This window comes from Balaenoptera musculus, chromosome 8 (genome assembly GCF_009873245.2).
Source record: "Balaenoptera musculus isolate JJ_BM4_2016_0621 chromosome 8, mBalMus1.pri.v3, whole genome shotgun sequence".
Classification (NCBI taxonomy): Eukaryota; Metazoa; Chordata; class Mammalia; order Artiodactyla; family Balaenopteridae; genus Balaenoptera; species Balaenoptera musculus.
The window spans coordinates 82,747,968-82,774,117 of NC_045792.1; the positions used below are offsets into that span (position 1 = coordinate 82,747,968).

At 54.9% G+C, this 26,150-nt stretch overlaps 1 protein-coding gene across 7 annotated transcripts in view; it reads right to left on the bottom strand.

The window, feature by feature from the left end:
- Positions 1 to 23,668, bottom strand: part of PAX6 (paired box 6) — a 28,960-nt gene extending 5,292 nt beyond the window's left edge. Inside the window, exons 1-9 of one of the 7 annotated variants that reach the window (XM_036860374.1) lie at positions 16,863 to 17,007; positions 16,567 to 16,763; positions 12,578 to 12,654; positions 12,156 to 12,216; positions 8,455 to 8,585; positions 7,623 to 7,664; positions 7,313 to 7,528; positions 6,399 to 6,564; positions 359 to 517 (exon numbers count right to left, since the gene is read on the bottom strand). In XM_036860374.1, the coding sequence (XP_036716269.1) occupies positions 359 to 517; positions 6,399 to 6,564; positions 7,313 to 7,528; positions 7,623 to 7,664; positions 8,455 to 8,585; positions 12,156 to 12,165 (724 nt within the window). In that variant the 5' untranslated portion in view covers positions 12,166 to 12,216; positions 12,578 to 12,654; positions 16,567 to 16,763; positions 16,863 to 17,007. The other 6 variants (XM_036860377.1, XM_036860376.1, XM_036860379.1 and 3 more) reach the window with 6 other exon arrangements.
- Between the last annotated feature and the right edge of the window lie 2,482 nt (positions 23,669 to 26,150).

The following is a 26,150-nucleotide window of genomic DNA, read 5'->3' on the forward strand; positions in this document are numbered from 1 at the left end:
TTAAAATGCTACTACTACTAGATTGATTGTACTTGGAAGAACTATCCCATCAGAACCAAGTTCTATTCTCTTTGAAATGACATTCATTCTTCTGTGGCCTGAATTAGCCAAATCATCATTTTTTCTTCATGAGAAGTCAGACTTTTCATCTGTGAATCACTGGTACATGAAAAGAAGAAAGAAAATACACACACACACTGAAAAGATGCCCAGGAAAAGGAAAAAAAAAAAGGACAGAAAGAAAAAAGAAACCTTTTCAGGCCTCTGTGCAAGGGCCTTGGCTAAATTTAGCTCTTTGTACTGAAGATGTGGCATTTACTTTGATTTACTGCTTCTCTACTTTGAAAAACTCCATCACCTTTCTCCAGGGCCTCAATTTGCTCTTGGGTAAAGGATGTTCTATTTCTTTGCAGCTTCCGCTTCAGCTGAAGTCGCATTTGGGCCTCATCTGAATCTTCTCCATTGGAACTGATGGAGTTGGTATTCTCTCCCCCTCCTTCCTGTTGCTGGCAGCCATCTGGAACAAAAAGAATAGGACAGTAAGAGAAATTTGGAATGACTTGGAGTCTCCAAAAGCGGCGTCATACAGCCATAAACTCCAAAAGCAATCTCATCTGAAAGTCTCACCAAAACATTCCCAAGGTAACTGTCAGCCTTCTTTTAATAAAAGACATTAGTGACATATGTTACCTGACCACCATTTTCTTTCTGTTTTTATCAAGATGAGACTGTACAATTTAGATACTTTTGGAATGGCATTTCTTTGAATGACAAAACGAGTGCTGAAGCTTCCAATTAAAATGATCTTTTATAACTAACCTTGACCGTCCAAATGCCTCGCTCAGTTCCCTTTCCTTAGAGAATTTATTTACCTATGGCTGTGTTGGGAAAATAGAAGAGTGATGTTCAAGATTTCAGCTGATCTATAATCAGTAATTCCTATCTAATCAATTAGACGTTGATAGGTTTGTAGAAAATGCTATTAAGAAACCAAACCAAGCTTGTAATCTTTAAAAAAATATTTATCTAGTTTTTATTTGAATTCTGCACAGTCAATTTCATTTTAAAGGTTGTGAATTTAGAAGTGCTCGCATTGTTCTGCAGTTTTATTCAACTATTGTATGAGTGCGCTTTGCCTTGACACCTATTACGAGCACAGCTGTAATTATATCATCACCAAGAACAGGCTATAATTGCTGAAAATGGAATTTTATATTTAGATAAAAGGACTGTCCATTCTTTGTAATGTGTTGCACCAGAGAAAAGTAAGATTTCTTTTAAATTTTTAACGTGTAATTTTAAAAAAGAAATAGTAGAGAGTTCACTAACTAGCTAAACATGCTATGCTGCAGCTGAATCCTTGGCATATCATTTAAGTGGTACATTTTTAATTAGGGCATTTCCACCACTTTTAATGTAATTTCTCTCATTAAACAGGGGAAAGTTTTATTGTTTTCCTTTGCTGCTTGGAGGGCAAGATGTGCACTTAGGCTAGCTGTCTCCTCGTGCGCCTTGCTGGAGAAACCACGGCCTGGCAAGGGAAGGACTCGGCCTCGGCTGGGCCTCCAGGGCCACTGCCTGCTGGCTGGGTCCTTGGTCTTGGGTCCTGAGGCCCCCAAGGGATACCGCAGGGGCTGGCCCCCCCATCCTAGAAACTTGGCCCGTGGGGGAGGGGCCTCTAGGGGCTCCTTGGTGGGAATAGACTTGGCCAGGAATATCATTTATAACCAGGAGACAATAGGCAGTGCCTTCAAAGAGTTCAGGGAATTGTGACAGGATCTAGTGGGATCTTTTCAGGAACTTTGAAATGTTTTAAAACCCCAACTTTCTCCCCCATTTAAACAGGCGGATTCATCAGTACTGGCCACCATATGGGCCCTTGGAGATCTATTGAGATGACCACCAACACTTGAATAGCGAGGGGCTGCTTTTCAGCGCCGCACAATGCCCCGCGAGTAAGGGAAACTATTAAACTCCTGGGGCAGGAGCGTTGGCAAACTTTCGTGGGCAGAATTTTGAGGCCACAATGAGTGCGGACGACAAAAGGATTCTCTTGAGGCGTGCAGCGGGCCACATTGTGTTACAAGAAGCCCAGTCAACAGACTTTTCAGTGAAGTGTGTTAACCCCTCTGCTCTGCTATCATTAATCACTGTCCCAAGAGCAGGCGCCTCCATGCTATTTAGGGCGCTTAGCTGGGGGTTGGAGGGTGGATGGGAGTCCAGGGCAGGGGGTGGGGGGGACGCAGGGCCGGTGGATGAGGTCCGGGGCACGGGGGGGAGTGAGCCGGGGAGGCAGGGAGGATGGAGACCACGGGGGAGGGAGACAGGAGAGGAGGGAGCGGAGGCCTGGTGGAGGGGTTTGGGGGAGTAGGAGAGAGGAGGGGCATGGAAAGGTGGAGGAAGAAAGAGGACTCCCAAGAGACAGAGGCCAGAAAGGTATAAGAAGGACAGAAAAGAGTGCTGAGAGGAAAAAGAGACAAGAGGGTCGAAAGAGACGGGGAGAGAAAGAGAAAAAGGGAGATGAGGGAGAGAGAGACTATTAGTAAATGGGCCCTGGCTCTGCTTTGGGTCGTCTTGCGCTACATCAGAAAGCTGGGGGGTCGGGGAGGGCTACTTAGCTGAGGGAGAGCCGCTCACTCACGTGTGCCGGCACCAGTGTCTGTGCTAATTTACTGCCCCGAGTTTCCGGGTGACTTTTCAAAGTGTTTTTCAGGGAATGAAATGAAGAGCCCCTTTTATTTTCGGATTCGGTCAATGAGGAAGACTTTAGAAATAGACTTTTTGGGCCAACTAGAAAGACCCATCAGTTATGGCTTTGGGAAAGCACAAACAAAAACCTGCGATCATCAGAGGTTTAGGGAAGGGGGCGCTGAGAACACAATCCCATCTCGCGGGGGTGGTCACTCACGCCTTCTAGGAGGCCCCACCCCAGTCCTTTTTCTGGCACATTCGATCTCGCCAAACAAAGCTACCCGGGTCTGCCTCAGAAGACCCCCGCAGATAGCATTCTCTGCTCCCGTTTGCTTCGCTGACGTTTTCCTAATTTTAAAACATGGACATTTGCGCACGCTCTCCCTCTCCCTTTCTTCCTCCCCCCCACTCTCTCTCTCTCTCTCTCTCTCTGTCTCCCTCTCTCTGTCTCCCTCTCTCTCTCTCTCAGCAACGGAGGCGCAACGCTGACTTGAACTGACATTTAAGAGGAGGAAAGTCAACGAGGATGAGAAGAGCTCGATTTTAAACCTCTTTGAGGAGGAAAAAAAAACCAGCCGTGGAATTAGAGGCGGGTCAGGAGAAACCCGTGGCTGCAGGATCCCTCCAAGACCCTGAAGAGCGAGCGCGCTCCATCGCAAGTTTGTTTGTTTGCTCCTCTAAAAATAGCAACTGTTCGCAGCCACGCAGTGCCGGAGAGGTCACTCTTAGACTGGGTGCCCCCCTTTTTCTCTTTAGTGGATTTACCTTCCACTCTTAAAGCTTTTAGCAAAATAGAACTAGAAGTTGGATCTCGAATTCCCCACATGATAAACCTAAGTGGCAGACAATTAAGATATCTTCTTTAAAAGGCGCCCCCTCCGAGCGCAAAGAAGGGGCCTTCAATGGGCGCCTTCCACCTTCCAGCCTAATCCGCGAGAAGGCGAGTGAAAGCGCCTCCCATTATCCCGGCCCCAGGACCATCTGACGCTCGGGATAGGATTTGTTTCCTGGAAGGAGAGGAGAGAAAGAAAAAAAAAAAGACGCTGGGAAATAAAATCATTCCTTAGTTTCTTAGTGTCTTAATCAGTGATGCGGAAAACAAGCAAGAAAAGATAGCAACTCGGTTGCGGCACCTTTTCAGCTCTGGAGCGCGGATCAAAACATTGTAGCATCTGTTGAAAAAGAGACTGACTAAATCCTATAGAGGGCCTGGGTATTACGGGGCTGGTGGGGGGAGCGGGAGGAGATAAGAAAAAGTGTCTCTGTGATCCCTAAAACCACCAAAGCGCTGGAGAATCGGGGCTGGACAGAGCTGTCTCTTGTTGTTGTCAGCCCAAGTCAGCACAATTTTATTCACCGCCGCATGGCGTTGATCAGATGGAAACCAGATTTGTCTCCCTCTGAGACCTAACCTCGCCTTATGCTTTCGGAGTAATGGGCTCTTTAAAACCGCAAACCGGCTTCCTGGGCCGGCAAAGGGAGCGAGGGAGGGAGGGGGGCCTTCTTAGCGGCCGAGAGAACCGAGGATTCCTGGTGCGTCAGCCGCGGCCGCCGGCGCCCAGTGGTCCCCACGTCCGGGACTCTGCGCTCACCTGGCGCGACCGTCCACCCCACGCCGTGGGGACCAGGCACTGGCGTGGGTTTTCTGTGGCGTGAAGGGGGAACTGGCAGTTGTTGAGCCAGAATGCTCTGGCAACTCGGCGCCTGAAAGTTCAAAGCTCCTGAACTAGCGCCACCTCCCGCCCCAACGCTCACCACCAGGTCCTTGCGGTTAGGCTCTCGCTTCCCGCCCTCGCGCTCCCCGAGACGAAAAGCCGCCCCAATCGGGCGCCGCCTCTGGTGGCAGCAGAGGGGCGGGCAAAGCTGCTGCCCTCGGCTTCGGTCCGGTCCGGGCTCCGGGGAGGAGGAGGGGGTGTCCTTGCTCCAGGCCCCGAGCAAACGTGAGCCCTCGCGCCCAGGGCTCAGCCCTCCCAGGCCCGGCCACTGTGTCCCACGCCCGCCCCGAGGCCTCTGGACCCGCCGGCCAGACTCGGCGGGGTGGGGTCACCGGGACCACAGATTGCGGGGGGCCGGGGCAGACAACGGGAGCGCGTCACTCGGGTGTGCCCGGTGTGCGCACGTGGGAAGCCTACGGTTTCAAGGGTCAGGTGAGGGTATGGTGGTCACTCCGTCGTCCTCCCCAGAAGCCGGAGGGGGCCGGGGCCTGCGGTCAGGGCGGAGGCAGCGCCTCCTCGGGTGCGGCCTCGCGCCCCGGGAGGCCGCGGTTCGGCCCGATCCGGCGACGGAGCGGGCGGGCGGGTCGCCCGGGGGAGCCGGGGCCCTGCGCGTCGGGAGGCCTCGGCCGGCCGAGCGGCCGCGCTGGGAAACACCGAGCCAGCGCTTTGCTCCCTATCTTCCCAGTGTCCGTCCTATATTGTTTTCTGCTCTTAAAACTGACATGTCTAATTGGCAATTGGTGCCGAATCGTGTCCAGAGGTCTCTTGTGGAACATTTCTACAGCTGTCTCCTTCAACTAGACGCTTATTCATGTCGCCTTAATGAGAAACAAAACGTTCTCTAATGAGCAATTACAGAGCGACAGGATTGTTCCCATAACAAATTCTTGCGAGTGACAGAAGCATCCTTTGTACCAGATATTTCGCATACTGTTACCGATTTTCCCTTCTCTAGCCCGGCTCGGTGGAGGCGCGGGGCACCCAGAGCGGCTCCGAGAGCGCACGGATGCAGGGGCAGCCCAGCCAGCTTCCCCTCGCCGCCTCCCAGGCCGGGAGCCCCCAGGCTTCGTCGTGCTCCGGGGAGCGAGACGCCACGTCCCATTATCCCGCATATTATCTCCTTGTCACGAGGACAACAAATACCGATTAATCTTCGGAGTAAACTGTTTCCTATTCTTGACCAAGCTACCTCCGGTGTGTGTAGGGGAGGGGGAGAGCCAACAGACCAGACCCCACCCCCATCTGCTCCTCTTCCTCCATCCCTTCTCACAGATCCAAGGACGGTCCAGATCTTATCTTTCCTCCCAGCCCCAGAGTCGCTCCCGGCACACCAAAGTCTGGTTCACAGTATCCTCACCCCACCCTTCCACGCAGTCGCCACCCACAAAGAGTGAGAACTGGGGACCCAAGGGATGGAAGGGGTCAGAGCAGAGAGGGTAGGGTTGTTTAGTTGGGAAAACCACCACTTCCAATGCCCCATCCTCAACTTGGCCCTGCATCTCACTGCTCACCCTCTCATATACACCCTACTCATAGTCACATAATTTGTCAATTACGGCAAGAAGCAAAACGATACAATTATGTTTATCTTGCAGTCTGTCAGTGTGTTAACTTGTCACACTTCTACAGCAAGGGGGCTCTCCGTGCATTTTAATGGCACATTTGAATAGGGCACCACGCAGCTAGCTCATACACACACGCACATACTCCTGCCCATAACACACACTCGAGCGCACATGCACACACACACACACACACACACCAGCCACATTCATACTACCTAACATACACAACCCTCGAATTCCCAGGCCAACCAGATAGTTCAACAAACACCACCTAGATATAGCGCGAGTCGATATGTCCCAAGCCTTTGAAGAGTTTCTCCACTACATTCTCTAAGCACAAAAGCCCGGAGAGGGAAAAAGTTGGAGAAGAGGATGAGCAAGGGGCTGCACATATGGAGAATTTGAGGATGCGTGTTTGGGTTTTTACCTTGAGTAGGTTGCCCTGGCACCGATGTCCCCGGATACCAACCCGGGCGGGTGCCCCAGCTTCCGGTCTGCCCGTTCAACATCCTTAGTTTATCATACATGCCGTCTGCACCCATCTGTTGCTTTTCGCTAGCCAGGTTGCGAAGAACTCTGTTTATTGATGACACCTGCAAATCAAATCAAGATCAAACCAAATGGTAGAGTCTCCTGAAGACACAGTTGCCCTAAGTCCCCATCTCAGCGCACCCACCACTTAAAGAATGACGCTTAATACAGTAAAAAAAAAAAAAATTCCCAGCCATCCTAGGACAGTGGGTGGATTTGCAGAAACATCATGGAAAGAATGCCAGCCATCACCTTGGGCATGGAAACTCAGTTGTGTAGAGAGTTGGAAGACTAGGGAGGGGTCCTTCCCTGTTGTGCAGTGTCTCTGGTGACCTAACTCACATGCCTGCCTTTTTGTTGTTAAAGACTCCCCCCCCAAAATATTGAGACTTGGCCTAGAGCTTTCTTTCACTTTTATTTGTTCTATATTAGGGCAGAAATGGATGTTTGATGCCTGAAAGAAGGTTCAAACAGGTAGATTTGGCGGAAGCTCGAATCTGGTTTTCATTTGCATTTTCCTTCTAGATTCCAGTGCCTTTCTCCAGGTGCCTCCGCTCTCTACTCTGCCGCATGCAAGTGAGGTGCATAACCCCCCACACTTGACTTCCATTTTCCAGAAGGTCAAAAAAAAGGTCAGGGTGCTCCTCTCAAGACCCCCAGGTACAGAGGAGACAAATGTGGAGCACGGAGGAGAGAAAGAGAGAAAGACACTGGCAGGGAGAAGAGTAGGGGGAGGTAAAGAAACTGATGGTAAAGAGGGAAGAGTGTGGCGCTTAGGGCAGGGAGAGGGAATGTTCTCAGTGAACTTACACTTGGTATGTTATCGTTGGTACAGACCCCCTCGGACAGTAATCTGTCTCGGATTTCCCAAGCAAAGATGGACGGGCACTCCCGCTTATACTGGGCTATTTTGCTTACAACTTCTGGAGTCGCTACTCTCGGTTTACTACCACCGATTGCCCTGGGTCTGATGGAGCCAGTCTCGTAATACCTGCCCAGAATTTTACTCACACATCCGTTGGACACCTGCATAGGGGAAGTGGACAGAAAACCACATTATTAATAATTTCAAGACAAAAATAAAATTGTTTAAGTATGCATTAAACAATGACAAGCTTACGTTTTGATTGTCCAGCACTTGGACTTTTGCATCTGCATGGGTCTATAACACAAAAATATACCTTCAATGGTATGAGAACTTACTGTAGAGAGCTTTTTTCTTAAAATTACATTTGTAGCCCTAAAAACTACAAATAGGATGATACTTTCAAACAGTTTGAACTAAAAAAAAACTAATTTAAAAGTTTTAAAAACTGTTTTTGTAAATAAATGCTGCTTGAAGATGCATCAAAACGAAGTCAGATTGTTTTGTGCTGACCTTGCTTAAAGTGGTGTTGTGTTGTAATGAGTGAAGGGGAAATAGAAACTGAATTTTTAGTTATTTTTCCTTTAAAAATATGCCCAATTGAGTAAATGTGAGTTAGGGAGGGAGGTAAATAGCATTCGTCTTTTAAAATCAATATATATATTTTTCATAAATATGAAGAAATCAAACAAATATCTCAAACTCTGAGGTAAGCATGGAATGAGGGAGAGGGCAATGAGAGTATGTGGATTTATAGAACTCATTTTATTATAGTTCATAAACTGTTACCACAATGAATGTTTTTGCCAAATGAAAAAAGAAAGTTTTTTTTTTTTTTTTAATTCACACCCAATTTTTTTCTTAAGCAGATGAATTGTCTTATGTGGCTGACCCAGGTCGGAAGAGATCGGGAAGGATGGTGGAAGGAAAGGGGAAAGCAGGAGGCATGGGAGTGGGGTGGGGACTGGAGTGGGGGTGAGGGTAGGTGGGTCCATAATTAGCAGCCTTTACAGTAAGAAATGAAGAGAGGGCGTTGAGAGTGGAGGGCCGCGGGGGGCGGCGAGTGGGGCGGCGCCGGGAGGATCACCTGCAGAATTCGGGAAATGTCGCACGGCCGGGCCCCGCTGTGAGCTAGCTCTACGATCTTCTGCCGGGTGGAGTCCGGCAGTGGCCGCCCGTTGACAAAGACACCACCGAGCTGATTCACTCCGCTGTGACCTGAGGAAAGGGAGAGGAGAGCAGAGCAGAGCGGAGAGGAGAGGAAGAAGAGTAAAGAGAAAGAGGAGGGAGGAGGAGGAGGAGGAAGAAAAGAAGGAGGAAGAAGGAGGAGAAGAAAAGGAAGAAGAAAGAAGAAAGAAAAGACAACCACAATGCATCCTCAGCTCCCTGCCAACCCTGGCCAACCTCAGCGATCAGGTCCCTGCTATCGATCAAAAATGACAACAGGACCTCGCAGCCATTCCTGGCATCGGGCAGCCCAGCCCAAACACAGCCGAGCTCCTGCCCACCAGACTGCAGAAGCACCATGCAGACACACACTGACAAGCAAGAGCACACACACCTCACTGCCGCCTTCACTCCAGCAGAGCCCCCAGCCCACCGCTGCCCTCCATAAACACCCCAGCCAGTCTCTGAACCCGCAAGGTGCAAATCATCAGCTCAAAAAATATCCTCCCAAAGATCCCCTCTGAGTGTCAAGAAAAACCACGAGTCCTACAGAACCCACACTGAATCTCCAAGGTCTCTGCATTGTTAGAACTGTGATAGCAAATCCTATAGCTCTCCAGTGCTCCCTCAGACACTAGAGTCCAGAAACGTTTGTTGTCACACTCCAAACTCTGGTGAAGACAACACACAAGCACCGGGATTAAAAAAAAAATAGGAGAAGAAAAGGGGAGGGAGTAGAGAAGAACCAGAACAGCAAATCTGTGGCTAGTGAATCACAGCCTGGGTTTCAGCACCTCCACTGAAGGCTTCCTCAAGCCTCAGAGCCCCAGATCGGCTCCAACCACAAAGTAGTCTGGCTGCTGCAGTGGGGCGGAGATCTGGGAGTCTGTTCGCACCGGCCACAGCTCCGCTTTACTTCCGCTGCTAAACTCGGCCCTCCCCACAGCCAAGGACAGATATTAGCAAAAATCAAAAAGTGAAAAGAAAAGGAAGAGACCACACCACAGTGTCCCCCATCCCTCCTTTATCTGGTTATCTCACAACCTCACCCCATTGTCTAATCATAGAGAATAGGGAGTCAGCACCTCTGTAGCCCCCTCCCCAGAAACCACAGGCACACAAATAAAGCCAATTGCCAATTCCCACTTCCTTAAAAATCTCCAACCTGCAGCCCCGACTCTAGAGAGCAGCCCTTCCAGGAGAAGATGTGGCTCCCCGCTCAGCTCTCCTCTCTTCTTGGAGCCTCTGATAAATTGACTCCAGAAAGCTGAGCTTCTTAGCAATAAATAAGCTCCAAATATAGAAGAGGGGGGAAAATATGATGAGCCTCTCTGACATTTGTCTTTAAAATAAAACTAGCTGCACGTCAAGTTTGAGCTTAATTTCTGGAAATAGGCGGAAGTCGCTCCGGATCATGCATGGAAGGCTAATTGAAAAGATCAGTCGGGGCGCTTGTGGCAGCCTTGTCACTTTGTGACAGTGCTCCGCTCCGGGAAATTGCATCGTCACGACAAACGGGACCGTGATAAAACGACCCTTTCCGTCCCCATTTGTAGATCACTCAGACGAGATTGAACTGCACTCGTTTCCCCTTCGAGGGGAGCCGCGTTTTCAGGGTAGCCGAAGGCTTGGGGCAGGGGGGGTGGCCCTCACTGAGGGGGGTGCTGGAGCCTCAACTCGATGAGAAGTGACAGGCGTTTGGAGTATCTAGGCTCCGGCCCGGGCCCAGCGTGAGCAGGGACATCGCGGGGACACCGCTTCTCCAACAGAGCAAGGCCTAGATCGCGCTTCCGTTTTCTCCTAAATTCCCTTTATTGCCTTCCTTTGCCTCGAAAGAGCTTCTACCGCTCCAGATACGGAGCCTCCCCTTTGGGCAAAGGGAGCCTTCCGGGAAAAAGAAAGGCTGTCCCAGAGAAAGACTTTCTAAACTTCACGCGCTGCCTGAGCAGTTCCCAATCTAGGAATGCCAAGGCGTGTGAGGCCGCCTAACCCTAGACCTCCCTCCTTCTCCCCGCATTGCAAAAAACAACCTGCCCGCCACCTCCACAGCGACCGCCGGCGGGTGCTCGCCCAGGGCCAGGTCGCCTCTGCCAGCATCGAAATGGCAGCGAGGAAGCGCAGCTATAAGTTCCCCTTCAGAGGTTAAGCTTCAATCATTGTGTCCCTTCCCTAGGGACGGCTGGCGCTCTCGCCCAGTGGCGATGATTATGCGCCTAGAATTCGACCGCGAAGCATCTAATAGGAAAACATATGGTGTCAATTTGGATGCTCTGCGCCTCGCGCACACCCGGGAGCGAGCGGCACAAAGCCCTGCAGGCCGGCCCGCGACCCCGCGCGCCCCTCGGGGCCCGCCAGCCAGGCCGCAGCGGCAAACCCACAGCGCCGGGCGCGCCGGGGGCCGGCCCTCCCGAGAGCCTGCGGCTGGGGACCCTGTGCTGTAGGGGGAGAACCCAGCAGCCAGGAAGGGTGGACAGAAGCCTAAGCCTCGCCAAGGAGGGTTCCTACCAGCCCAGGTCCCAGGGCCTGGCAGGTTTCTGCACAACTAATCCGCCTTAAAGCTCGCCACCTTTGCGCCCTCTCCTGCGCTTTACTCCCACCAGCCGCGGAAGCACCAGGGGACGACTAGCGGCTCCAGGACAGATGGATCAGGCGCTAGGGACCCTCCTCAGTCTGCAGTTCGGCAAGGGAAGGTTTCTAGAAGGCTTAGGCCTTCGGGCACTCCATACAGCTGAGCCCTTAAACCTCGTCCAGACTCCGCACCTCAACCCTGGCCTAGTTTCGCTGGGCCTCCACGCTCCCAGGCCCGGTCTCCAGATTCGTCCTGCCACACACCAGCACTCACGGACCGAGCAGGAAAGTGGGCTGGGGGCCCAAAGGGCCTAGGCAGAGGGAGGATGGGAAGTGCAAGAGCCTGGGAATCAAAGGCACAGCAGGCCGGAATGACCAGGACACACACAGCAGCTATCGGGGCAGGGCTTCTCCAACTCCTGGGCTCCATCCCCACTCTCTTCCCAGACCCAGTAAACCTGCTCTCGCCGGCGCCCTGTAACAGTCCCATGGGGCCAGTGTACCACCTCCACCCCACCGCAGGCCTGGGTGCCCCGCTCCGCTGGCCTTCCAGGGCCCTAGCCAGGGTGGGGAGGGGAGGAGCTGCCCTTAGAGTGACTGGGGGAGGGGAGGAGAGCCCCCACCCCGCCCGGACGGCGGGGACATTCAGTCTTCGCTAAACCCAAGGGGCCTCCTTCTCGCGCTGCGACTGGAAGCCTCCGCCCCGCCCTGCTCAGCCCAGCCCCCCTCTCTGGGGTCAGAGCCCGGGCAGGGGCGGGGAGGGGGTGTGAGTTACAGGATTTGGGGGGATGGGGTTTCTCTACCGCAGCTTCGCAAACTCTTGCGGGCTGTTCTGAGGGGCCCAGCCCCTGTTCTTCCAGGAGGGAGAACAGAGCAAACGCCCTCCCCTCTAGGGTTGCCGGGCTAGGAGAGGGGCGCAGCTGCCTCGGGTCCCTCGGCCTCGCGCCCGCGGTCTGGCCAGCGTGGACTCCGTGAGGCTCCACGCCCTCCCCCGACCCGCGCTCGGGTCCGCGCCTCCCCAGCCCGAAGTCCAAAAAGACCAGAGGCACTTACTGTTCTGCATGCTGGCGCAGGCTGGGGGCCGCGGTATCCCACGGGGCTCGAATATGGGGCTCTGTTAGCAAGAATATAGGCATTAATCCTGGGCCAGCACCAGGTAGGCCTACCTCCCTGCAGAGGACGTCCTGGAGCCAGGACAGGAGAAAGCCCCCTCTTTAAGGAAATGATCCACTCAGTCGGTTGTGGCGATGGGAGGGTCAAACAGCTCTGCCCTCCAGTGCATGCAAAATCTACCCTTTGGGCTACAAATACACCAATACTCCCAATCTGTTCCCCCCAAATCTCTTAGTAGTTAACCCTTTAATCAGGAGAATCGATGACCTGATTTTGAATTTTTTCTTCCATCTGAACAACAATGAACGAGCATTCTGACTCTTTCAGGTTTTGGAACCCAAAGCAGCCAACGTAGAACTTGCCTGAAATCTGGGATGTCTGTCCACTCTCACAATAAAAGGTCTCACACATCTGCACACCCCTAGTTAAAGTCTTCGCCCTAAGACAAACCAGAAGGAGAGAAAGGTATGTCAAACTGTGGCTCAAAAGCGTAGGCCCATGGGCTCTCTGATCCACACTCTCAGAAAGAAAAAAAAAAAATGCATCTAGGTCTCAAACTGCCATAAAACCCTAAAACCCAGAGTTACACCCACATTTCCAGCAGCCTATCCTGCAGAAGTCCCCACGTTTTGCTAGTGGCTGCCCTGGCCTGGCTTGGGAGATTTGGAGAAAGAATCTGACAAGTTGGGGCCCCATTTTGCAAAAATATCAAGAACCAGGGAAAGGAAGAGGAGAGAACAAGAGAAACAGCAGGGTTAGGAGTAGAGGCCAAGAGCTGGGGGGGGGGGGCAGGGGGAGGGGGAGAGGACTTACACCTGAAGTTTAGATGTGAGGGAAAGGGGACCTTGGAGCTTCAGGGTGCCTGAGGGTGCAGGCTGGGGCCTACTGGGAGGGCTTCGGAGCCATTACTCCTTCCTTCAAGAATTTCACCACCCCAGTTGCCCCAAGGCCCCAAGAACCCAACTCTTTGGTTACCCCTTTATCCTTCACTCTCCCCCTCAAAGCTTCCCAGTCAGACCCCCTCTCTACTCACTTCTCAGCCTTTCTGGGATTTTGAAAGTGGCAAGCCTAACTTTTTCCCCCCAAACGTCACTTATTGTGATTAACTTCTCTTTTGGTGTTTAGATCTTCCCCCCTTTTACTGTACTGTGACACACGCTGTCTACCTCGCCTCACTGCTTTAAAAAGTATGAACAGGAGGGGGTGAGCGTGGTCGACAAAGCCTACAGAGAGTGAACAATGGCTTCTATTCTCCAGCTCTCCCCAAATCCAAAGAGCAAAACCCAGTCTCCCTAACCAGCAACACAGCTTCCAACCAAAGGTACCAACAACCCACCAACTCACAAAGGGAGCAGAGGGACACTTCTTGCTTTGTAATTCCTGACCCAGTGCTGTCCCCCAAGGTTACCACCTCCTCCATCACCTCCCTCCCTGCCTTCCCTTAAGAAGAAGGTTCTTGGGGGGGGGGTTGGAATAGAAAAGTAATTTCTTGTTATAAATATCTGGAGGTAATTGTGTTACTGGTGTGAGTTGTTAGGGGCTGTAAAAAGATACAACGGCACCGTGGGGAGCTCAATTGGGAAGAGAGAGTTACAATAAAGAACCCATTCAAAAGGTTTGCAAAAAAAAAAAAAAAAAGTAAAATCATTAAATAGTCACAGCATCATTTTCCCTGTTTAAAAACAAAACTAAAAGTTTTTTTTTCTTGTTTTGCCTATTATGATTATTAATTTTGCCTGCCTGCAAGCAAAGAATCCCAAGAAACACATTTTTTTCTCTTAAAGGCCATTCATGGTCTAATTTATTAACTACCTGGGAGGCAGCTTAAATCCATAAAAATAAACTTAAGAGGAGGACTTTCCCCCAGCTTCCCAAAGCAGCTTGGTAAATATTGGCGAAGACAGAGGGCTACCTAGTTACCCTTAGCTGGGTTGGCTCCCAAAGCCTTCCTCCTGTTTCTCAGTCCCCAAGACCAAGTCAAGCCAAGGACAGGCAGAAAACCCAACTTTGCACAGAATGCCCAACTCCCCCCCCACCCCCGCCTCCCCAAAGTGGGAGTCTGAAACTGCACATAGTAGCTGGTGGGGAGAGGTGGACTGCAATTCCCCCAGAAGGGTAAAACTTCCTAAACCCATACTATAACCCACACTGTACTCAACCACAACCGAATGCCCCCAGCCCAGCCGGTACATTCTTGGAGCCATTTTTTAAAAATCACTAGCTGATTCCAGAGAGGCCTAGCCGATTAATTTTCCAAGCAGCTGGGAAGGTGGAAGCATTTCAAATCCGGGTTCTGCTCCTTTCCCACCCCCCTCTCAACTAAGAAGCTATCTCATTACTTAAGTAATCGTTAACACTTAGTGCAAAAGCAACCCGGGAAGCAGGGCATCCGACACCCGGAAGCAGTCGCCTGCGGAGAGACTAAACTCCCTCCACCTCAGCCGCAGCCAAAGCCCCCGCAGCTCAGCCCAGGGCTTCCTATGGCCCCAGCTGGGTCAGAGACCCACTCTGGAAAGGAAAGAGTCTCCAAACACCTCAGAGTCACCCTGCCTTGGTCCACTAGGCCACTGAGCCACTGCCTCCCTTTCCCTGATCCAACCTCAGCTTTTAATGCTGTTGTTGTTTTAATTACTTAATTCTCAAAATTCATCTCCAAACTTCTTAGCTAGGGTGAAGGGGAGAGCTCACTTTCGGCGCCCCCCCCCGGCCCCCAGCCAGAGAGTAATTACCAATTAAGATGACAAAGTTTTACTCTCTAGGGCCAAATAAGATAACGACTAATCAAATTGCCTTCAGACATTTGCAAAGGTCACCGGCTATAAAAAATGTAATGTCAACGGCAACAACTATTATTTCTCCTCCGTAAACTCGCCAGGCTTTCAAGCTCTTTGCTTTTCATCTCATTTTCTGCTCCCACTCCCCTCTTCAAATCTTCCCAAGTTCGAGTTAAACGTCCAATATGGCTCAGGGAGCTTCGGATCATATGTGAAAAAAGAAACCACCGTTCACTTTGCTTTTAAACTTTCTAGAAATCACTCATGACTGGAGGGCCGGGTTTTAGCACTCAAAAAAGAAAGCATTTCCACTTGAAATTCAACTCCATTTCCCCCCAATTACACTTGCTAAAATTCAGGGCTATTATGGTGCAGGGAGACTGAGAAAATCTGCACAAGGAAAGAGGCAACAACTTTATGAACTTTGAAAAGACACTTTTCCTCCTGGGGTCTTAGAATCGAAAAGCTCTCAAATTACTCAGACTAATTAGCTGGGAGAGGATGTGATCAGACGAAGGGGAAAGCCAATGCTTTCATATTGATTTTCTTAAAGGCCTCACAAAGGAAAAAATTCAGGAGCTTTGAATTAAAAAAAAAAAAATCCACCTTTCCACCTCGAAACTTGTTGAAATGGCAACACCGGGTGCAGCTTTGTCAGAGGAAGACAAGGAAAAATACCCACCGAGCGCTGGGGGCCGGAGGACAGGGAGGACCCCAGCTTTCGCAGGGCGAGGGCGAAGGTTGGGGGAAGCCTGGGGAGCAGAGAGTTTTCAAGTTCCGAGCTCTGCGCTCAAGTTGGGGGCCAGAGCCTGGGGTCCTGATGGAAGCTGACAATCCTCCTGCTCGGCTCGGAGCTCCCTCGGAGCGCGCGTTCGACCGCCTCGGCCTGGCAGCTTCCTTCCCGGTTCCCGCTCCCTCGCTCTTTCTCTCCGCATCCGGCGTGGGGTTGCCGTGCCGACTGACTGCTCGGGCTGGCGGCGGGCGCGGTGGCCCTGGGCGCTCGAGCGCCAGCGGATTCCTCGGTGCCCGGGAGAGCGCCGCACAAAGCCGGAGGGCGGGCGGCGGCGCGGCGAGCCGGCTCCTTCGGCGCTCCCTCGGCGCGCGGCCCTCTGCGCGATCGCTGGGCCCGCGGCTGGACAAAGCGGCCGGCGGCGACCAGTCTCTGCAGCCGTTCCCGGGCCTGCGGCACCGCAAAGCCTCTTCGTCCTCTGCTGCCGGCCGGGAGCATTTGGCGACGTTGTGGCCGGGAGCCGCGGCGGCTGCGTCGCCCGGAGCCTCGGTTCTTCCTGCGATCTCAACCCGCGCTGGCGCTGGCGCTGGCGCTGGCGCTGGGGTTGAGCCGGCCGGCCGCCGCGAGCCCTGCGCCGCTCCCGCTCGCCGGCTGTCGCCCTCCGACGCGGGCTTTCGCTGGAAGTAGAAAGTTTGGGCTCCTGCGTGGAAACTTCTCCAGTCCAACTCTCCCGGCGTAGCAGTGGGGGAGGGGACCGGCGAGAGGGAGGAAGGAAGGGGGGGAGTAAGGGGGAGACCTGCCTGAATATTGCAATAAAAATGAAGCGAGAAGAAAGAAGCGGACTCACCTTTCTGAGGCATCCTCTCTCGTCAAAGCTCCTGTCAAGAGTTTTGTTTGGTTGGGTTTTGTTTGTTTGTTTGTTTGTTTTCTCTTGTTGCTTAAAGACCACAACGGTTTGAAATGACGGTATTTTAAAGGAGTTGCTGGCGAGAGTTTACTCCAAGGACGCTGCTGGTTTGGTATGTGAGAGCAATTCTCAGATCCCTGGGAAGGAGACAGAGATTGACAATAAAATGGGCTGTCAGCGGCTGGAGAGTGAGAGATAAAGAGTGTGGGTGAGGGAAGTGGCTGCAGCCAGCACACCTATGCTGATTGGTGATGGCTCAAGTGTGTTAATGTGTGTGTGCCGGCGCCCGGCCTCGCATCCACCGCTCCTCACTGGCCCATTAGCGAAGCCTGACCTCTGTCATCATCCTCCAGCAAAACACTTCCTCCTGCGCCTGAACCAGAGCGGGAAATGAGGCCGAGCCACGGTTCGCTTTTCAAACCCACTAATCACTCCGCAACATGCAAATGCACGGATCGCTCCCACACAAAATATTGCTTTATGCAAAGCAGCGCCGGGGCCTCGAGCCAGCCGATTGGATGCTCCCTCTCCCCGCCTGGTGCAATTGGTCCGTTTGTTTGAATATGAATACACTTGTTTTCGGCCCCGCCGGTGTGTCCGGGCCGCTCTCCCCGGCGCTGGGCCCCCGCGCCTGGGCTCTGGGGCTGGCGCTTCAGACATCTCTAGGCTCGGAGCGCTCCGGGAATCAGCGCGGGCCGCACTGTGGCCGCGAACTTGAGGGGTCGAGTGAAGGCCGCTGAGCTGGGGGGCGCGCCCCCCACACCATTAAGCTGGGCGCGGGACTCTCAGCTCATGGATGGAGCAAGTTTCTGTAGTTCTGCGCGTCCCTTTCTTGCCAACTCCAGCGCAGCTTGGCCTGCTGCCCCGCCTCCGCCCGCCCTCCCCTCCCGCCCCTACCCCTACCCCATCTCCGCCTGGGAGCTGGGACGCGGGACACAGCAGTGGCCGCGCCCTAGCCCACCTGGCCGCCGAGAAGAAGAAGAGAAAAGGGGCATGAGCGTCACTGGGTCCTGGCAGCCACACTCCCGCGGAGGCCGAGGCGAAGCTTAGGCCGAGAGGAGGCCGCCCGGTTGGGAACTTGGCGACGCCGGGCGGCCTTACCAGTCCAGGCCTCCCGGGCCTGCCCATTCCCCCACCCTCTCTCCCCCGGCCCTTTCTTCTGTTCTTTCTTCTTTCGGAAGGCGCGGTGCGCAGTGGAGCGGAGGCACAGCCGGGGCTGGAGAAGCCCGAGCAAACACGCCACTTACTTTGTGTACAGAGGGTTCTTGTGAAAAGCCTGAAGAGTCCTCACCAAACACTCACCAACTTCTCCCACGTGCCATTTGTTGACTAAGTGCGGCTGCTTTTCCAGGCGCCCGCCCGAGAGGAGGGGACGCGAGGGGGAGATAAGAAGGGAGGCGGGGGTGGAGGCCTGGAGTGGAGGGAGACTACCAATGCTGGGAGAGAGAGAGAGAGAGAGCGTGTTCGCCATTGATGTCGGTGTGTCAGCATGTATCCGTGTGTGCCACCCGTTATCTTGTGTGGTGTGTGAGTCTCTCCGCACCAAGATTCTCTCTCCTGGGTCTGCTCAGTCCACGGAGGCAACTCCCCTTCAGCTGTTGCCAGAAATCCGGGGAGGAAAGTAAGTAAATGGCTTTTCTCTTCTGACCACACACCAGAAGTCCATTTGTTGAATGCCGGACGATTAGGACACACCTCAGTACACTCCAAAGGCTCCCCTCGGTGCCCGCAGTTAAGGTGACGGGGAGGGAGCGGCTGCCTAGTCCTGCAAAATGCCGAGCTCTCTCGGAGCTTGCAGGCCGTGAGGCAAGGAAAGGGGAAGGTTTGGGATGGGGCACACACCCCAGGACCTGGCAAAGGAGAATAGGGTTGGAAGAGCTGAAGCAGGGAGGCTGAGAGGAAGCCACCGCCGGGTATACTTGACTCCTCTTGACTTGTGCAAAGTGCTAAAAGTCAGAGCTCATCAGTAAAGTCTGTGCAACCTGAACTCACAGATGACCCGCGGCGCGGCGGCTGCCCCTGGGACCTGGGACCGTGTGGATGCTGCAGGCTGTGTTGGGCCGCCGCAGGGCCTAGTATGGGTCTCATGCTCTCCTCCCCAACCCAGACCCACTAACGCTGCCGCCAAGGAGCCGGGCAGAGCTCCGGTGAGCGGAGGTCTCCCCTGTCCGGGTCAGGTTTGCGGTAGCACAACCCGATTACCATCTCGGCCTGAGGAAGGCCCTTCCCGCGGCCCAGGAGTACTCAGCGCCGGGAGAAAACCCAGACTAAAGAGGCTAAGGAGGTGGCGCCTCCTGAGCGAGACTTCGTAGGACCGCGACTTTCAGTGAGGCAGCGGGCCCATCCCAGACCAGCGAGAGCCTGCATCCTTTTTCTCTCCCCTTTTACTTCTCAACAATCATTAAAGAAGCTCGAACTCAAGTCTACTGAGCATAAGCGGAGGTGGCGAGCGGGGTGGGGGGAAGGAATCCCAGAGACTGTCCGAACTGGAGACGAATATCATTTTTACAACCTCTCAATTAGCGATCGAGTGGATTAGCACCTTCTTAAGCTTTGCCTCGGAGAGAAGCAGCCGTAATCTTGTTGCTGTTTCCCCCCAGGGCCCTGGCTCTTTGAATCAGCTCCTTTTCCCACCCCACCCCACCCCCAATCCCACCTCACCTCGGAGAAAAGTTTTAACAACAAAAAATCGTAAGAGGTTGAGGAGCGGGAGTGAATGCCACTGACGTCACTGGGTGAAGGTGGAAGCTCAGAAAAGGACTCTTGGAAACCCCTCTGCACAAACAAGAAACAAAAAGGACTTGGCAGCTTCCAATGTGTCAATATTTGGGGGGTGGGGGAGCTCAGCCCGGAGGGAGGCAGAGTTTTCAAAGTTTAAGGAGAGCCGGCTGGAGAGGAAGATTTCCTGTTCCCTCTGGGCTAGTCTCAGGGAGGATGGGGGTGCCGTTCCACCTCGTGGGTCGCCTCGCGCCCTCTGCCAAGTACCTGTTCTGGGGGTGACGCGGCCGATTGCGGGACTGGGACGGAGGTGCAGCGCGCGAGGGCCAGAGGTGTGCGCAAATTTGAGACAGTTCGCAGGTCGCCATTTTAATTGCGGCTTCCCACACCACCGAGGCCCACTTGCCGCCCTCCGGGAGGGGGGAGGAGGGGGGTCGCGCCTTCCGTTTCTTTCTCGCCTTTTCCCTTCTCTCCCCAGGTCCCCCCCCCCGACCCCCACCCACCCTTGGCGCCCGAGGAGGACTTCTCTCCGGCCTGTTCCCTCAGGGGCTGCCCGGGTCATCCCACCCGGTAGGGGGAGGCTGTCTTTGCCGAAGGAGTCACGCTGGGGCATCGCCGCTCGCCCAAGAGTGCCCGGAGCCTCTGGCCAATACTGGTGCGTAAGTGTGAGGTCGGGCAGCATCTCACCCCCAGCGATCCCTGGCATTCGCCTGTGCCCGCTCTGCAGATTTCCCGCGCGAAGGCGGCCTCTGGCGAGGCAAAGATGTGCCCAGCTCTTGGGGGATGTACGTTCGGTTCCCGGCTTCGGAACCAAGAGTTTTCCACCCGGTGTTGTGACACCTCTGAACTACAGCTTTACACCGCGAAGCAGAGGAGCGGTGCTGGTGTGCTGGGAAGGGTGGAGACGAGCATTTCTTTCAAGGAGGAAAATCTCCGCAAACACCTGCGTCACTTTGCATAGCCTCAAACGGCTCTCTCTCCCCCAGGCCCTGGGAAGGTGGGTTCCCTGGATAGCGGAGCTGACGAAACGGGTCAGACGAGCACCAAAGGCAAAGGCGCCCACCCCTGTTGCCCAGTTCCGGGTGCCTCCTCCACTGGGGGCCTTTCCCCCTCTCTTTTCTCCAGCAATCTGCGGGTTCCCAGCTCACCCGGCAGCCTCACCGAGCCCAGAGCTCAGGGAAGCCGAGGGGAGCCGGGAGCCGGCCAGGTGGCGCCTCCAGACTGCGGCCACGCTAGGCTGGGGAAAGACACGGTGCCCTCGCCCTTCCTCGCCTCCTGCCAAATGGCAGGTGTGTCACGGCACTCTCTGGGTTCGATTCTCTTCCATTCACGTTAGGCGGCAAGCGTCTCTTTCTCTTCCCTCTCCCCCCCCACCCACCAAATACTTTTTAAAAAAAACATTGTCCAACTGTGTCTCCCAGCAAAGAGGTCCCTGCAGCCCAGCAGGTCGGACTCTCAAGCCTTTGCTTCCCGGACCCTGTATGCTGTTGTCCAGATAGGGACCAGGTTTAAAACTCTTGATGTGTAGGACACTTGCAAGTAACGGCACTCTCCGATTTTTGCAAATATGATTCCTAGGAAAGTTTGCTTTCCATTTCATCACCCAGGACAGTTCTCCATCTCTCATTTCCCTGTAACCCCCGCCCTCAAAAGGCAAGAGTTCAGCTTCAAATGAAAAGCAAGCCAAGACCACCTCAGTCCCTTCTCCCTGGAGATCCCCTCTCTAAATAGCTGCCTGTTTTAAAGGCCAGGGACCGAGTCCTGCATTGGAGCAGGGAACACGCGGGCTGGGAACTGGGAGCTTTGCTGGGGGATTTGAGGCAGGGGAAGGAGGAGGGAGCAAATGTCATGGCTGGCTCATTCGAGCAGCCAGGAAACAGGAGCTAAGCGTATCCTGACGGGCTTTTAAAATGACATTGATTGGGACAAGCTGTTCCCCACCCCAGTAAGAGTTAATCTGCCTGTTAATCAAGGCACTAAGGGGCTCAATGCGAATTTTATTAGCGATTGGAGAACAGAGGCGGCAGCGAAGGATCAAAAGCCGGGATCCCAGATATTTGTCAGCCCGGTCACCAAAAAAGAAAAGTATTATCAATTAGAAAACAATTCGATGCTTTTCATCACTTCCTAACTCAGTCTCACAGATGGTGACTTACAGACCTGACTAGCGGGGAAAACCGAAGCCCGGGCGCAGCCAGCGGCGAGAGGCGGGGGAGGAGCTGCGGGTTGGCTCTGCCGAGTTCGGCCGGCGTGAGTTTAGGAATCCTCAGCCTGGGGCCCTGAAGCCTCAGATTCATTCCTCCCCAGAGCAGAGAGAATGATAAATAAAACAATAAATATCACTACCGATATCGACATCCATCCCTCCGGGTCAACTTCCCACTGCTCTGGCCGGGCTCCTGCGCCGGGTGGCGTCTGGTCCCCGCGCGCGCGCGCGCGGCAGCGGGGCGGGCCGGAAAGTTTGCACAGCTAGAGGGACTCTCCTTCCATCTCTCCCGCGCTGCCCCCTTCTGCCCCGGAGGGGCGTTAGGTTCCCTTCAGTTTTCCTTTCAAATTCTAAAATAAATAAACAAACGTCCAGACCCTGGGGAAATTTGAATAGTAACTCATTCAATAATCCAAATTATATGAGAGGGCCTAAGAAAAAACAAACAAAAACAAAAAACAAAAAAGCAAGCCAACCGCATACGTCCTCCGATCAAGGAAGGCGTGGGATTGAGAAGGCGACAGAGGAGGTCACCGGCTCGCCCTGGGCGCGGGGCGAGGACTCTGGTCAGAGGTAATTATGTCACTGCGTTTTCTCGCCGTGACAGCCGAATAAACACAATCTCCAATAAACATCTCTAATGAGGGAGGAGGCCCGAGCATGGCTGGGTTTGATTTATGACTGGAGGAGAAGGTCCGCTTCCCACTGCGAAGCGGGCAACCTGCTCGCCGCCCAGCTCTGGAGAAAGGAACCCGCGGAGGAGAGGACCCACGCCCAGGTAAGGCGCGTGGTCGCGTGGCCACTTCTCTCCTTCCCCTGTTTCCCGGACAAGGTGGGTAGGGGGCGGCCACTGCTCGGAGTTGGGCGGTGGTCCTGAGCACCTGTCACAGGTGCCTGAGATACAGAGGTCCTCCGAAGGTGCCCCCAGAAGGTTTAGAGAGGGGACGCCAGGAGCACGAGTGGGAGTGTGGGGCGAGCCCGGGCCTGACCGAGAGGCCTCCCCAACCTCTCAGGCGGGTGCTCCCGTGCCCTGCGTAAGCCTTCCTGGCGTCTCCGGCTGCTTGGGGCTGGACTCCCGGAACTTTCGCCCAGTGGAACCACGAGGTAGTTTGGGGTCGTCTCTTCCCTGACCCACTTTGGAGAAACCTCTGGCGCCCGGATTGGATCGTCCGGGGGGCATGAGAGTAGCTGGGCGCTGCTCTCCCCGGCACTCAGAGGCCCGACTACCCTGGCGCCCACAAGCTTCACACCGAGGCAGCGAGCGCAGCGCCCGCGGTAACACGAGCCCGCGTTCTAGTTCAGTGAGAATCGCTAATTATTAGGTCTTCCGAAGTGAAGCTCAAATCACACGCTGGGTGCTTTACGCGCTGCCCAGCTCTGCGGGCAGCATTCTTTCGTCCTCCTCTCCTTTCTGAGAAACGAACTCCTATCGCTAAGACTGTTTCAGTGCAACCATCTACACTTTGCAACCGCGGGAAACTTTTGCTGCACTTCGCCCGACCTGCGGCGGGGAGTTTCTACGCTCTCCAGGCTCGGGTGGGGACCTCTGCATGCGTGAATGTCGCGAACTGCTATTCGGGGGAGTTCCGGGTGCAAACTGCCTCCCCCCCACCACCCCCAGCATTTCTCACGATCGCAATAAGCTTCTGCAGACAGTAGCAGCAGATCCCTGTCTCTTCCCCATCCCCCGCTCACCTCCCCCAGCTCAGCACCCACTGGAAGTCCACTCAGGAGACTGGAACATTTTGCCACTTTTGCAGAAAAGCACGCCCGGCAAAGACAAGACAACTTCCCCCCCACCCCGCCCCAATCTTATCCTGCCCTCAGTAACTCCCCTCCATCTTTGTCTCCTTTTAAAAGCAAAAATCAAGCCCCTGGGCTACTTGGGGGGGGGGCTTGGTTTGGGGACACCCGACGTGGGCAGCGGAGAGGCGGCGCGGGTCCCGAGCCGGGCCCGGGCCGGAGCCCGGGCGGTTACCTGCGAGCAGAGGGCGGGGAGGCAGGTGAGCTTGGCGGCGCCGGTTCCCACACTTCTCACCGCCGCTCGGCAGGAGAAGTGGCAGATCTGACAGCCGCGTTCTACGCGAGGACCTGCCCCAGAGTTTAAATGTCAATGATAAGAAAAGAGGGTGCTCGGGCAGGCGCTAACTTTCCTTAATATCCATGCCAGGGAGATCCCCATTGGCTGCCCGACCCGCGTGACGTCATGGCGGCCAGAGTTGGGCTCAGCTCCGCTCAGACTAGAGGTCTTGCCGGGCGGGAGCCTCCCTCCCCATCCCGAGTCCTGCCCGCTCCGTGCCCTGCCACGGCCTTCCTGGGCCCAGCCCTTGGCTGCCCACGGGCAACCTGTCCTGGCCCGCCCCGCCCTCCTTTAGGCCGTAGAATCAACCCCAAGGAAACTAGTCCTCCTGAGCTCGCTCTTCTTTCCCGCCTGGTGCGCGAGTCCCTTTCCCCAGGCTGGGCAGCTGCCTTTCCGGGTGCCCACCCGATCCCCTCTTCAGATCCTCTGAGGAAGTCACTTCATCAGAGAGACCGGAAGTGGCGCTGGGTTGAGAGGGAGACTTGGCAGGAATCGTTCTCAGGAGGAGTTCGAGGAGAGATGGGTACCCCAATCTGGCCATCGCGCCTACATGTCACCAGCTGGGTATAGACGGGGTCTCACGAAGAGGACGGACAATCCCTTCCCTCAGGCTAAGCCAAAGTCCTCGCCAGGCCCGCTGGGTTCTCAGGAGAAGAGCCAGAAACGGAGCCTGCCCGAGATCCCCTCACCCTCTAGGGTTCCAGTCACGTAGAAAACGTAGGCGATTTTATTAATCTTTGACTTGAGGGTTAACTGTTGACTTTGTGGCCTACAGGAGTAAAATAGGAAAGTCCCAGATTCTGAAGTCAAGATTCCCCTTCTCAGAGCCGAGGAAACAACAGAAATTGAGGCGGGGTTGGGAGGATACTGACCTGGTGGTCTGTGCTTGTTTTCCCTTCACCCGCTGTGGAATGGGAGACGGCTTAGTCGAGCTGGGCCTGGCTGTCTTGTGACGGGGACTTAGACCCTCATTGTCATTCTCGTGTCTCCCTCCCTCCTCCCAAACAGGGGAGGGGGTTTCTCAGTGTCCAATCCCTTCCTTCTCTGCTTCCTTCCGGGTCTCGAACTTGGAAGTGACAGAGGTCCGGCCCGGAGGGGCAGTGGGCGCTTGAGGAGATGGCAGCAGGGGAAGTGGTGGGGCTTAGATTTGCCTTTAGGCAGCTCGTGGGAGGCCTAGCCCTGGTAGACCCGGGCGTGTGTGTGTTGAGGCTAGGAGGGGGACGCCTAGGCCAGAGGATGACCCCAGGGCCAGTTCCTTGGGTGCGGGCGACAAAGGGAGAGCGGAGCACAGATGGCGCCGAGGCGTGAGAGGTCGAGCGGTTCCCGTTCCCGCCCCCGGCACACCTGGATAGGTGTGTGACTTCGCAACCGGCCGGGAGGCGGCTCCAGGCAGCCCGCCTGCAGCCTCCTCTAGATCTGGCCAGCCCTCCGGATTTGATTTCTTCTTTTTTTTTCTTGCTCAGCCCGTCGAGGGTAGGGTAGCGATGGAAAAGGGAGATGGGAGCCTGTGGCGGAGAGGTCTCAGCGTGGTGTTTTACTTATTTACAAACGTTTCCCACACTTCCTCGCCATCCCAACCCCCTGGTCTTCCCGTGTCAGGGACAAGGAGCATCCATCCCCCCATCGGCCACTCTAATCTGGGCCAGAACCCAACTGTGGTCCGGTCTCCCAAGCCCGGCTGGGCCTGGGAGTGGCGCTCAGGGAGGAGTTTGCTCCGGTTTCTCCGCTGCCCTCGGCCACCTCCCGTGACCTAGTTTCTAGGTAAGCTCCTAGCTCACCTCCAGGATCTGGTCCAGACCCCGGCCCCAGATGTCCTGAGGTCTCCCCCGCCCCATGGTCTGCCTTGGAGTTTGGACTGCTGCGGGTAGGCCCCGGGCCTGAGAAGGCCTTCGGACCTCCCTAGTTTCTGTCAGCGGCTCGCTCCCCACCCGCCCCCTCTGTGCTGACCGGAGGCCGCCAGGAAGGCTGCTCTGGGCTTGTTTGGAGTCCGGGCCATTAAGTGTGCGCGGATCCCTGCAACCCAGCAGGGTGCTCGAGAGCGACGCTGGAAACCCCAAGGCCGCCGCCTTCTTATCTGCCTGTCAATAAAGGGCGCGCTCCGGCCGCGCTGGAGCACGGGGCGGTGGAGGCGAAGCCGGACTAGGTCCTTCCGAGCTCCCGGCCAACGCACAAGCCGCTCTCCATTTGCCCCGGGCACAGAAGGCAGGGCGGGAGGAAGCTGGCGCTGAGGTGGCCACCGGGGAGGATGCAAGTTGAGCCGCTGCCGCAGCTCGGTACCCCGGCTAGCTTGTGACCCGGGAGCACTCCGGAGATCCTCCCAGAACCCGGGAGCCGGGGCTCCCCTTCAAGCCCGCCACCGGCCTTGTGGGCAGCTCGTCCGGGCGCAGCTCCTCGTGGTGCCCAGTCCGCGAGGCCCGGCCTTGCCCAACCTAGGCAGAGGCAGACTCTGTAGGCCGCACCGGCCGGCAGCGCCGGCAGAAGGGCACGACGGGCGGCCTGGGGGCGTCACTGATGACTTGC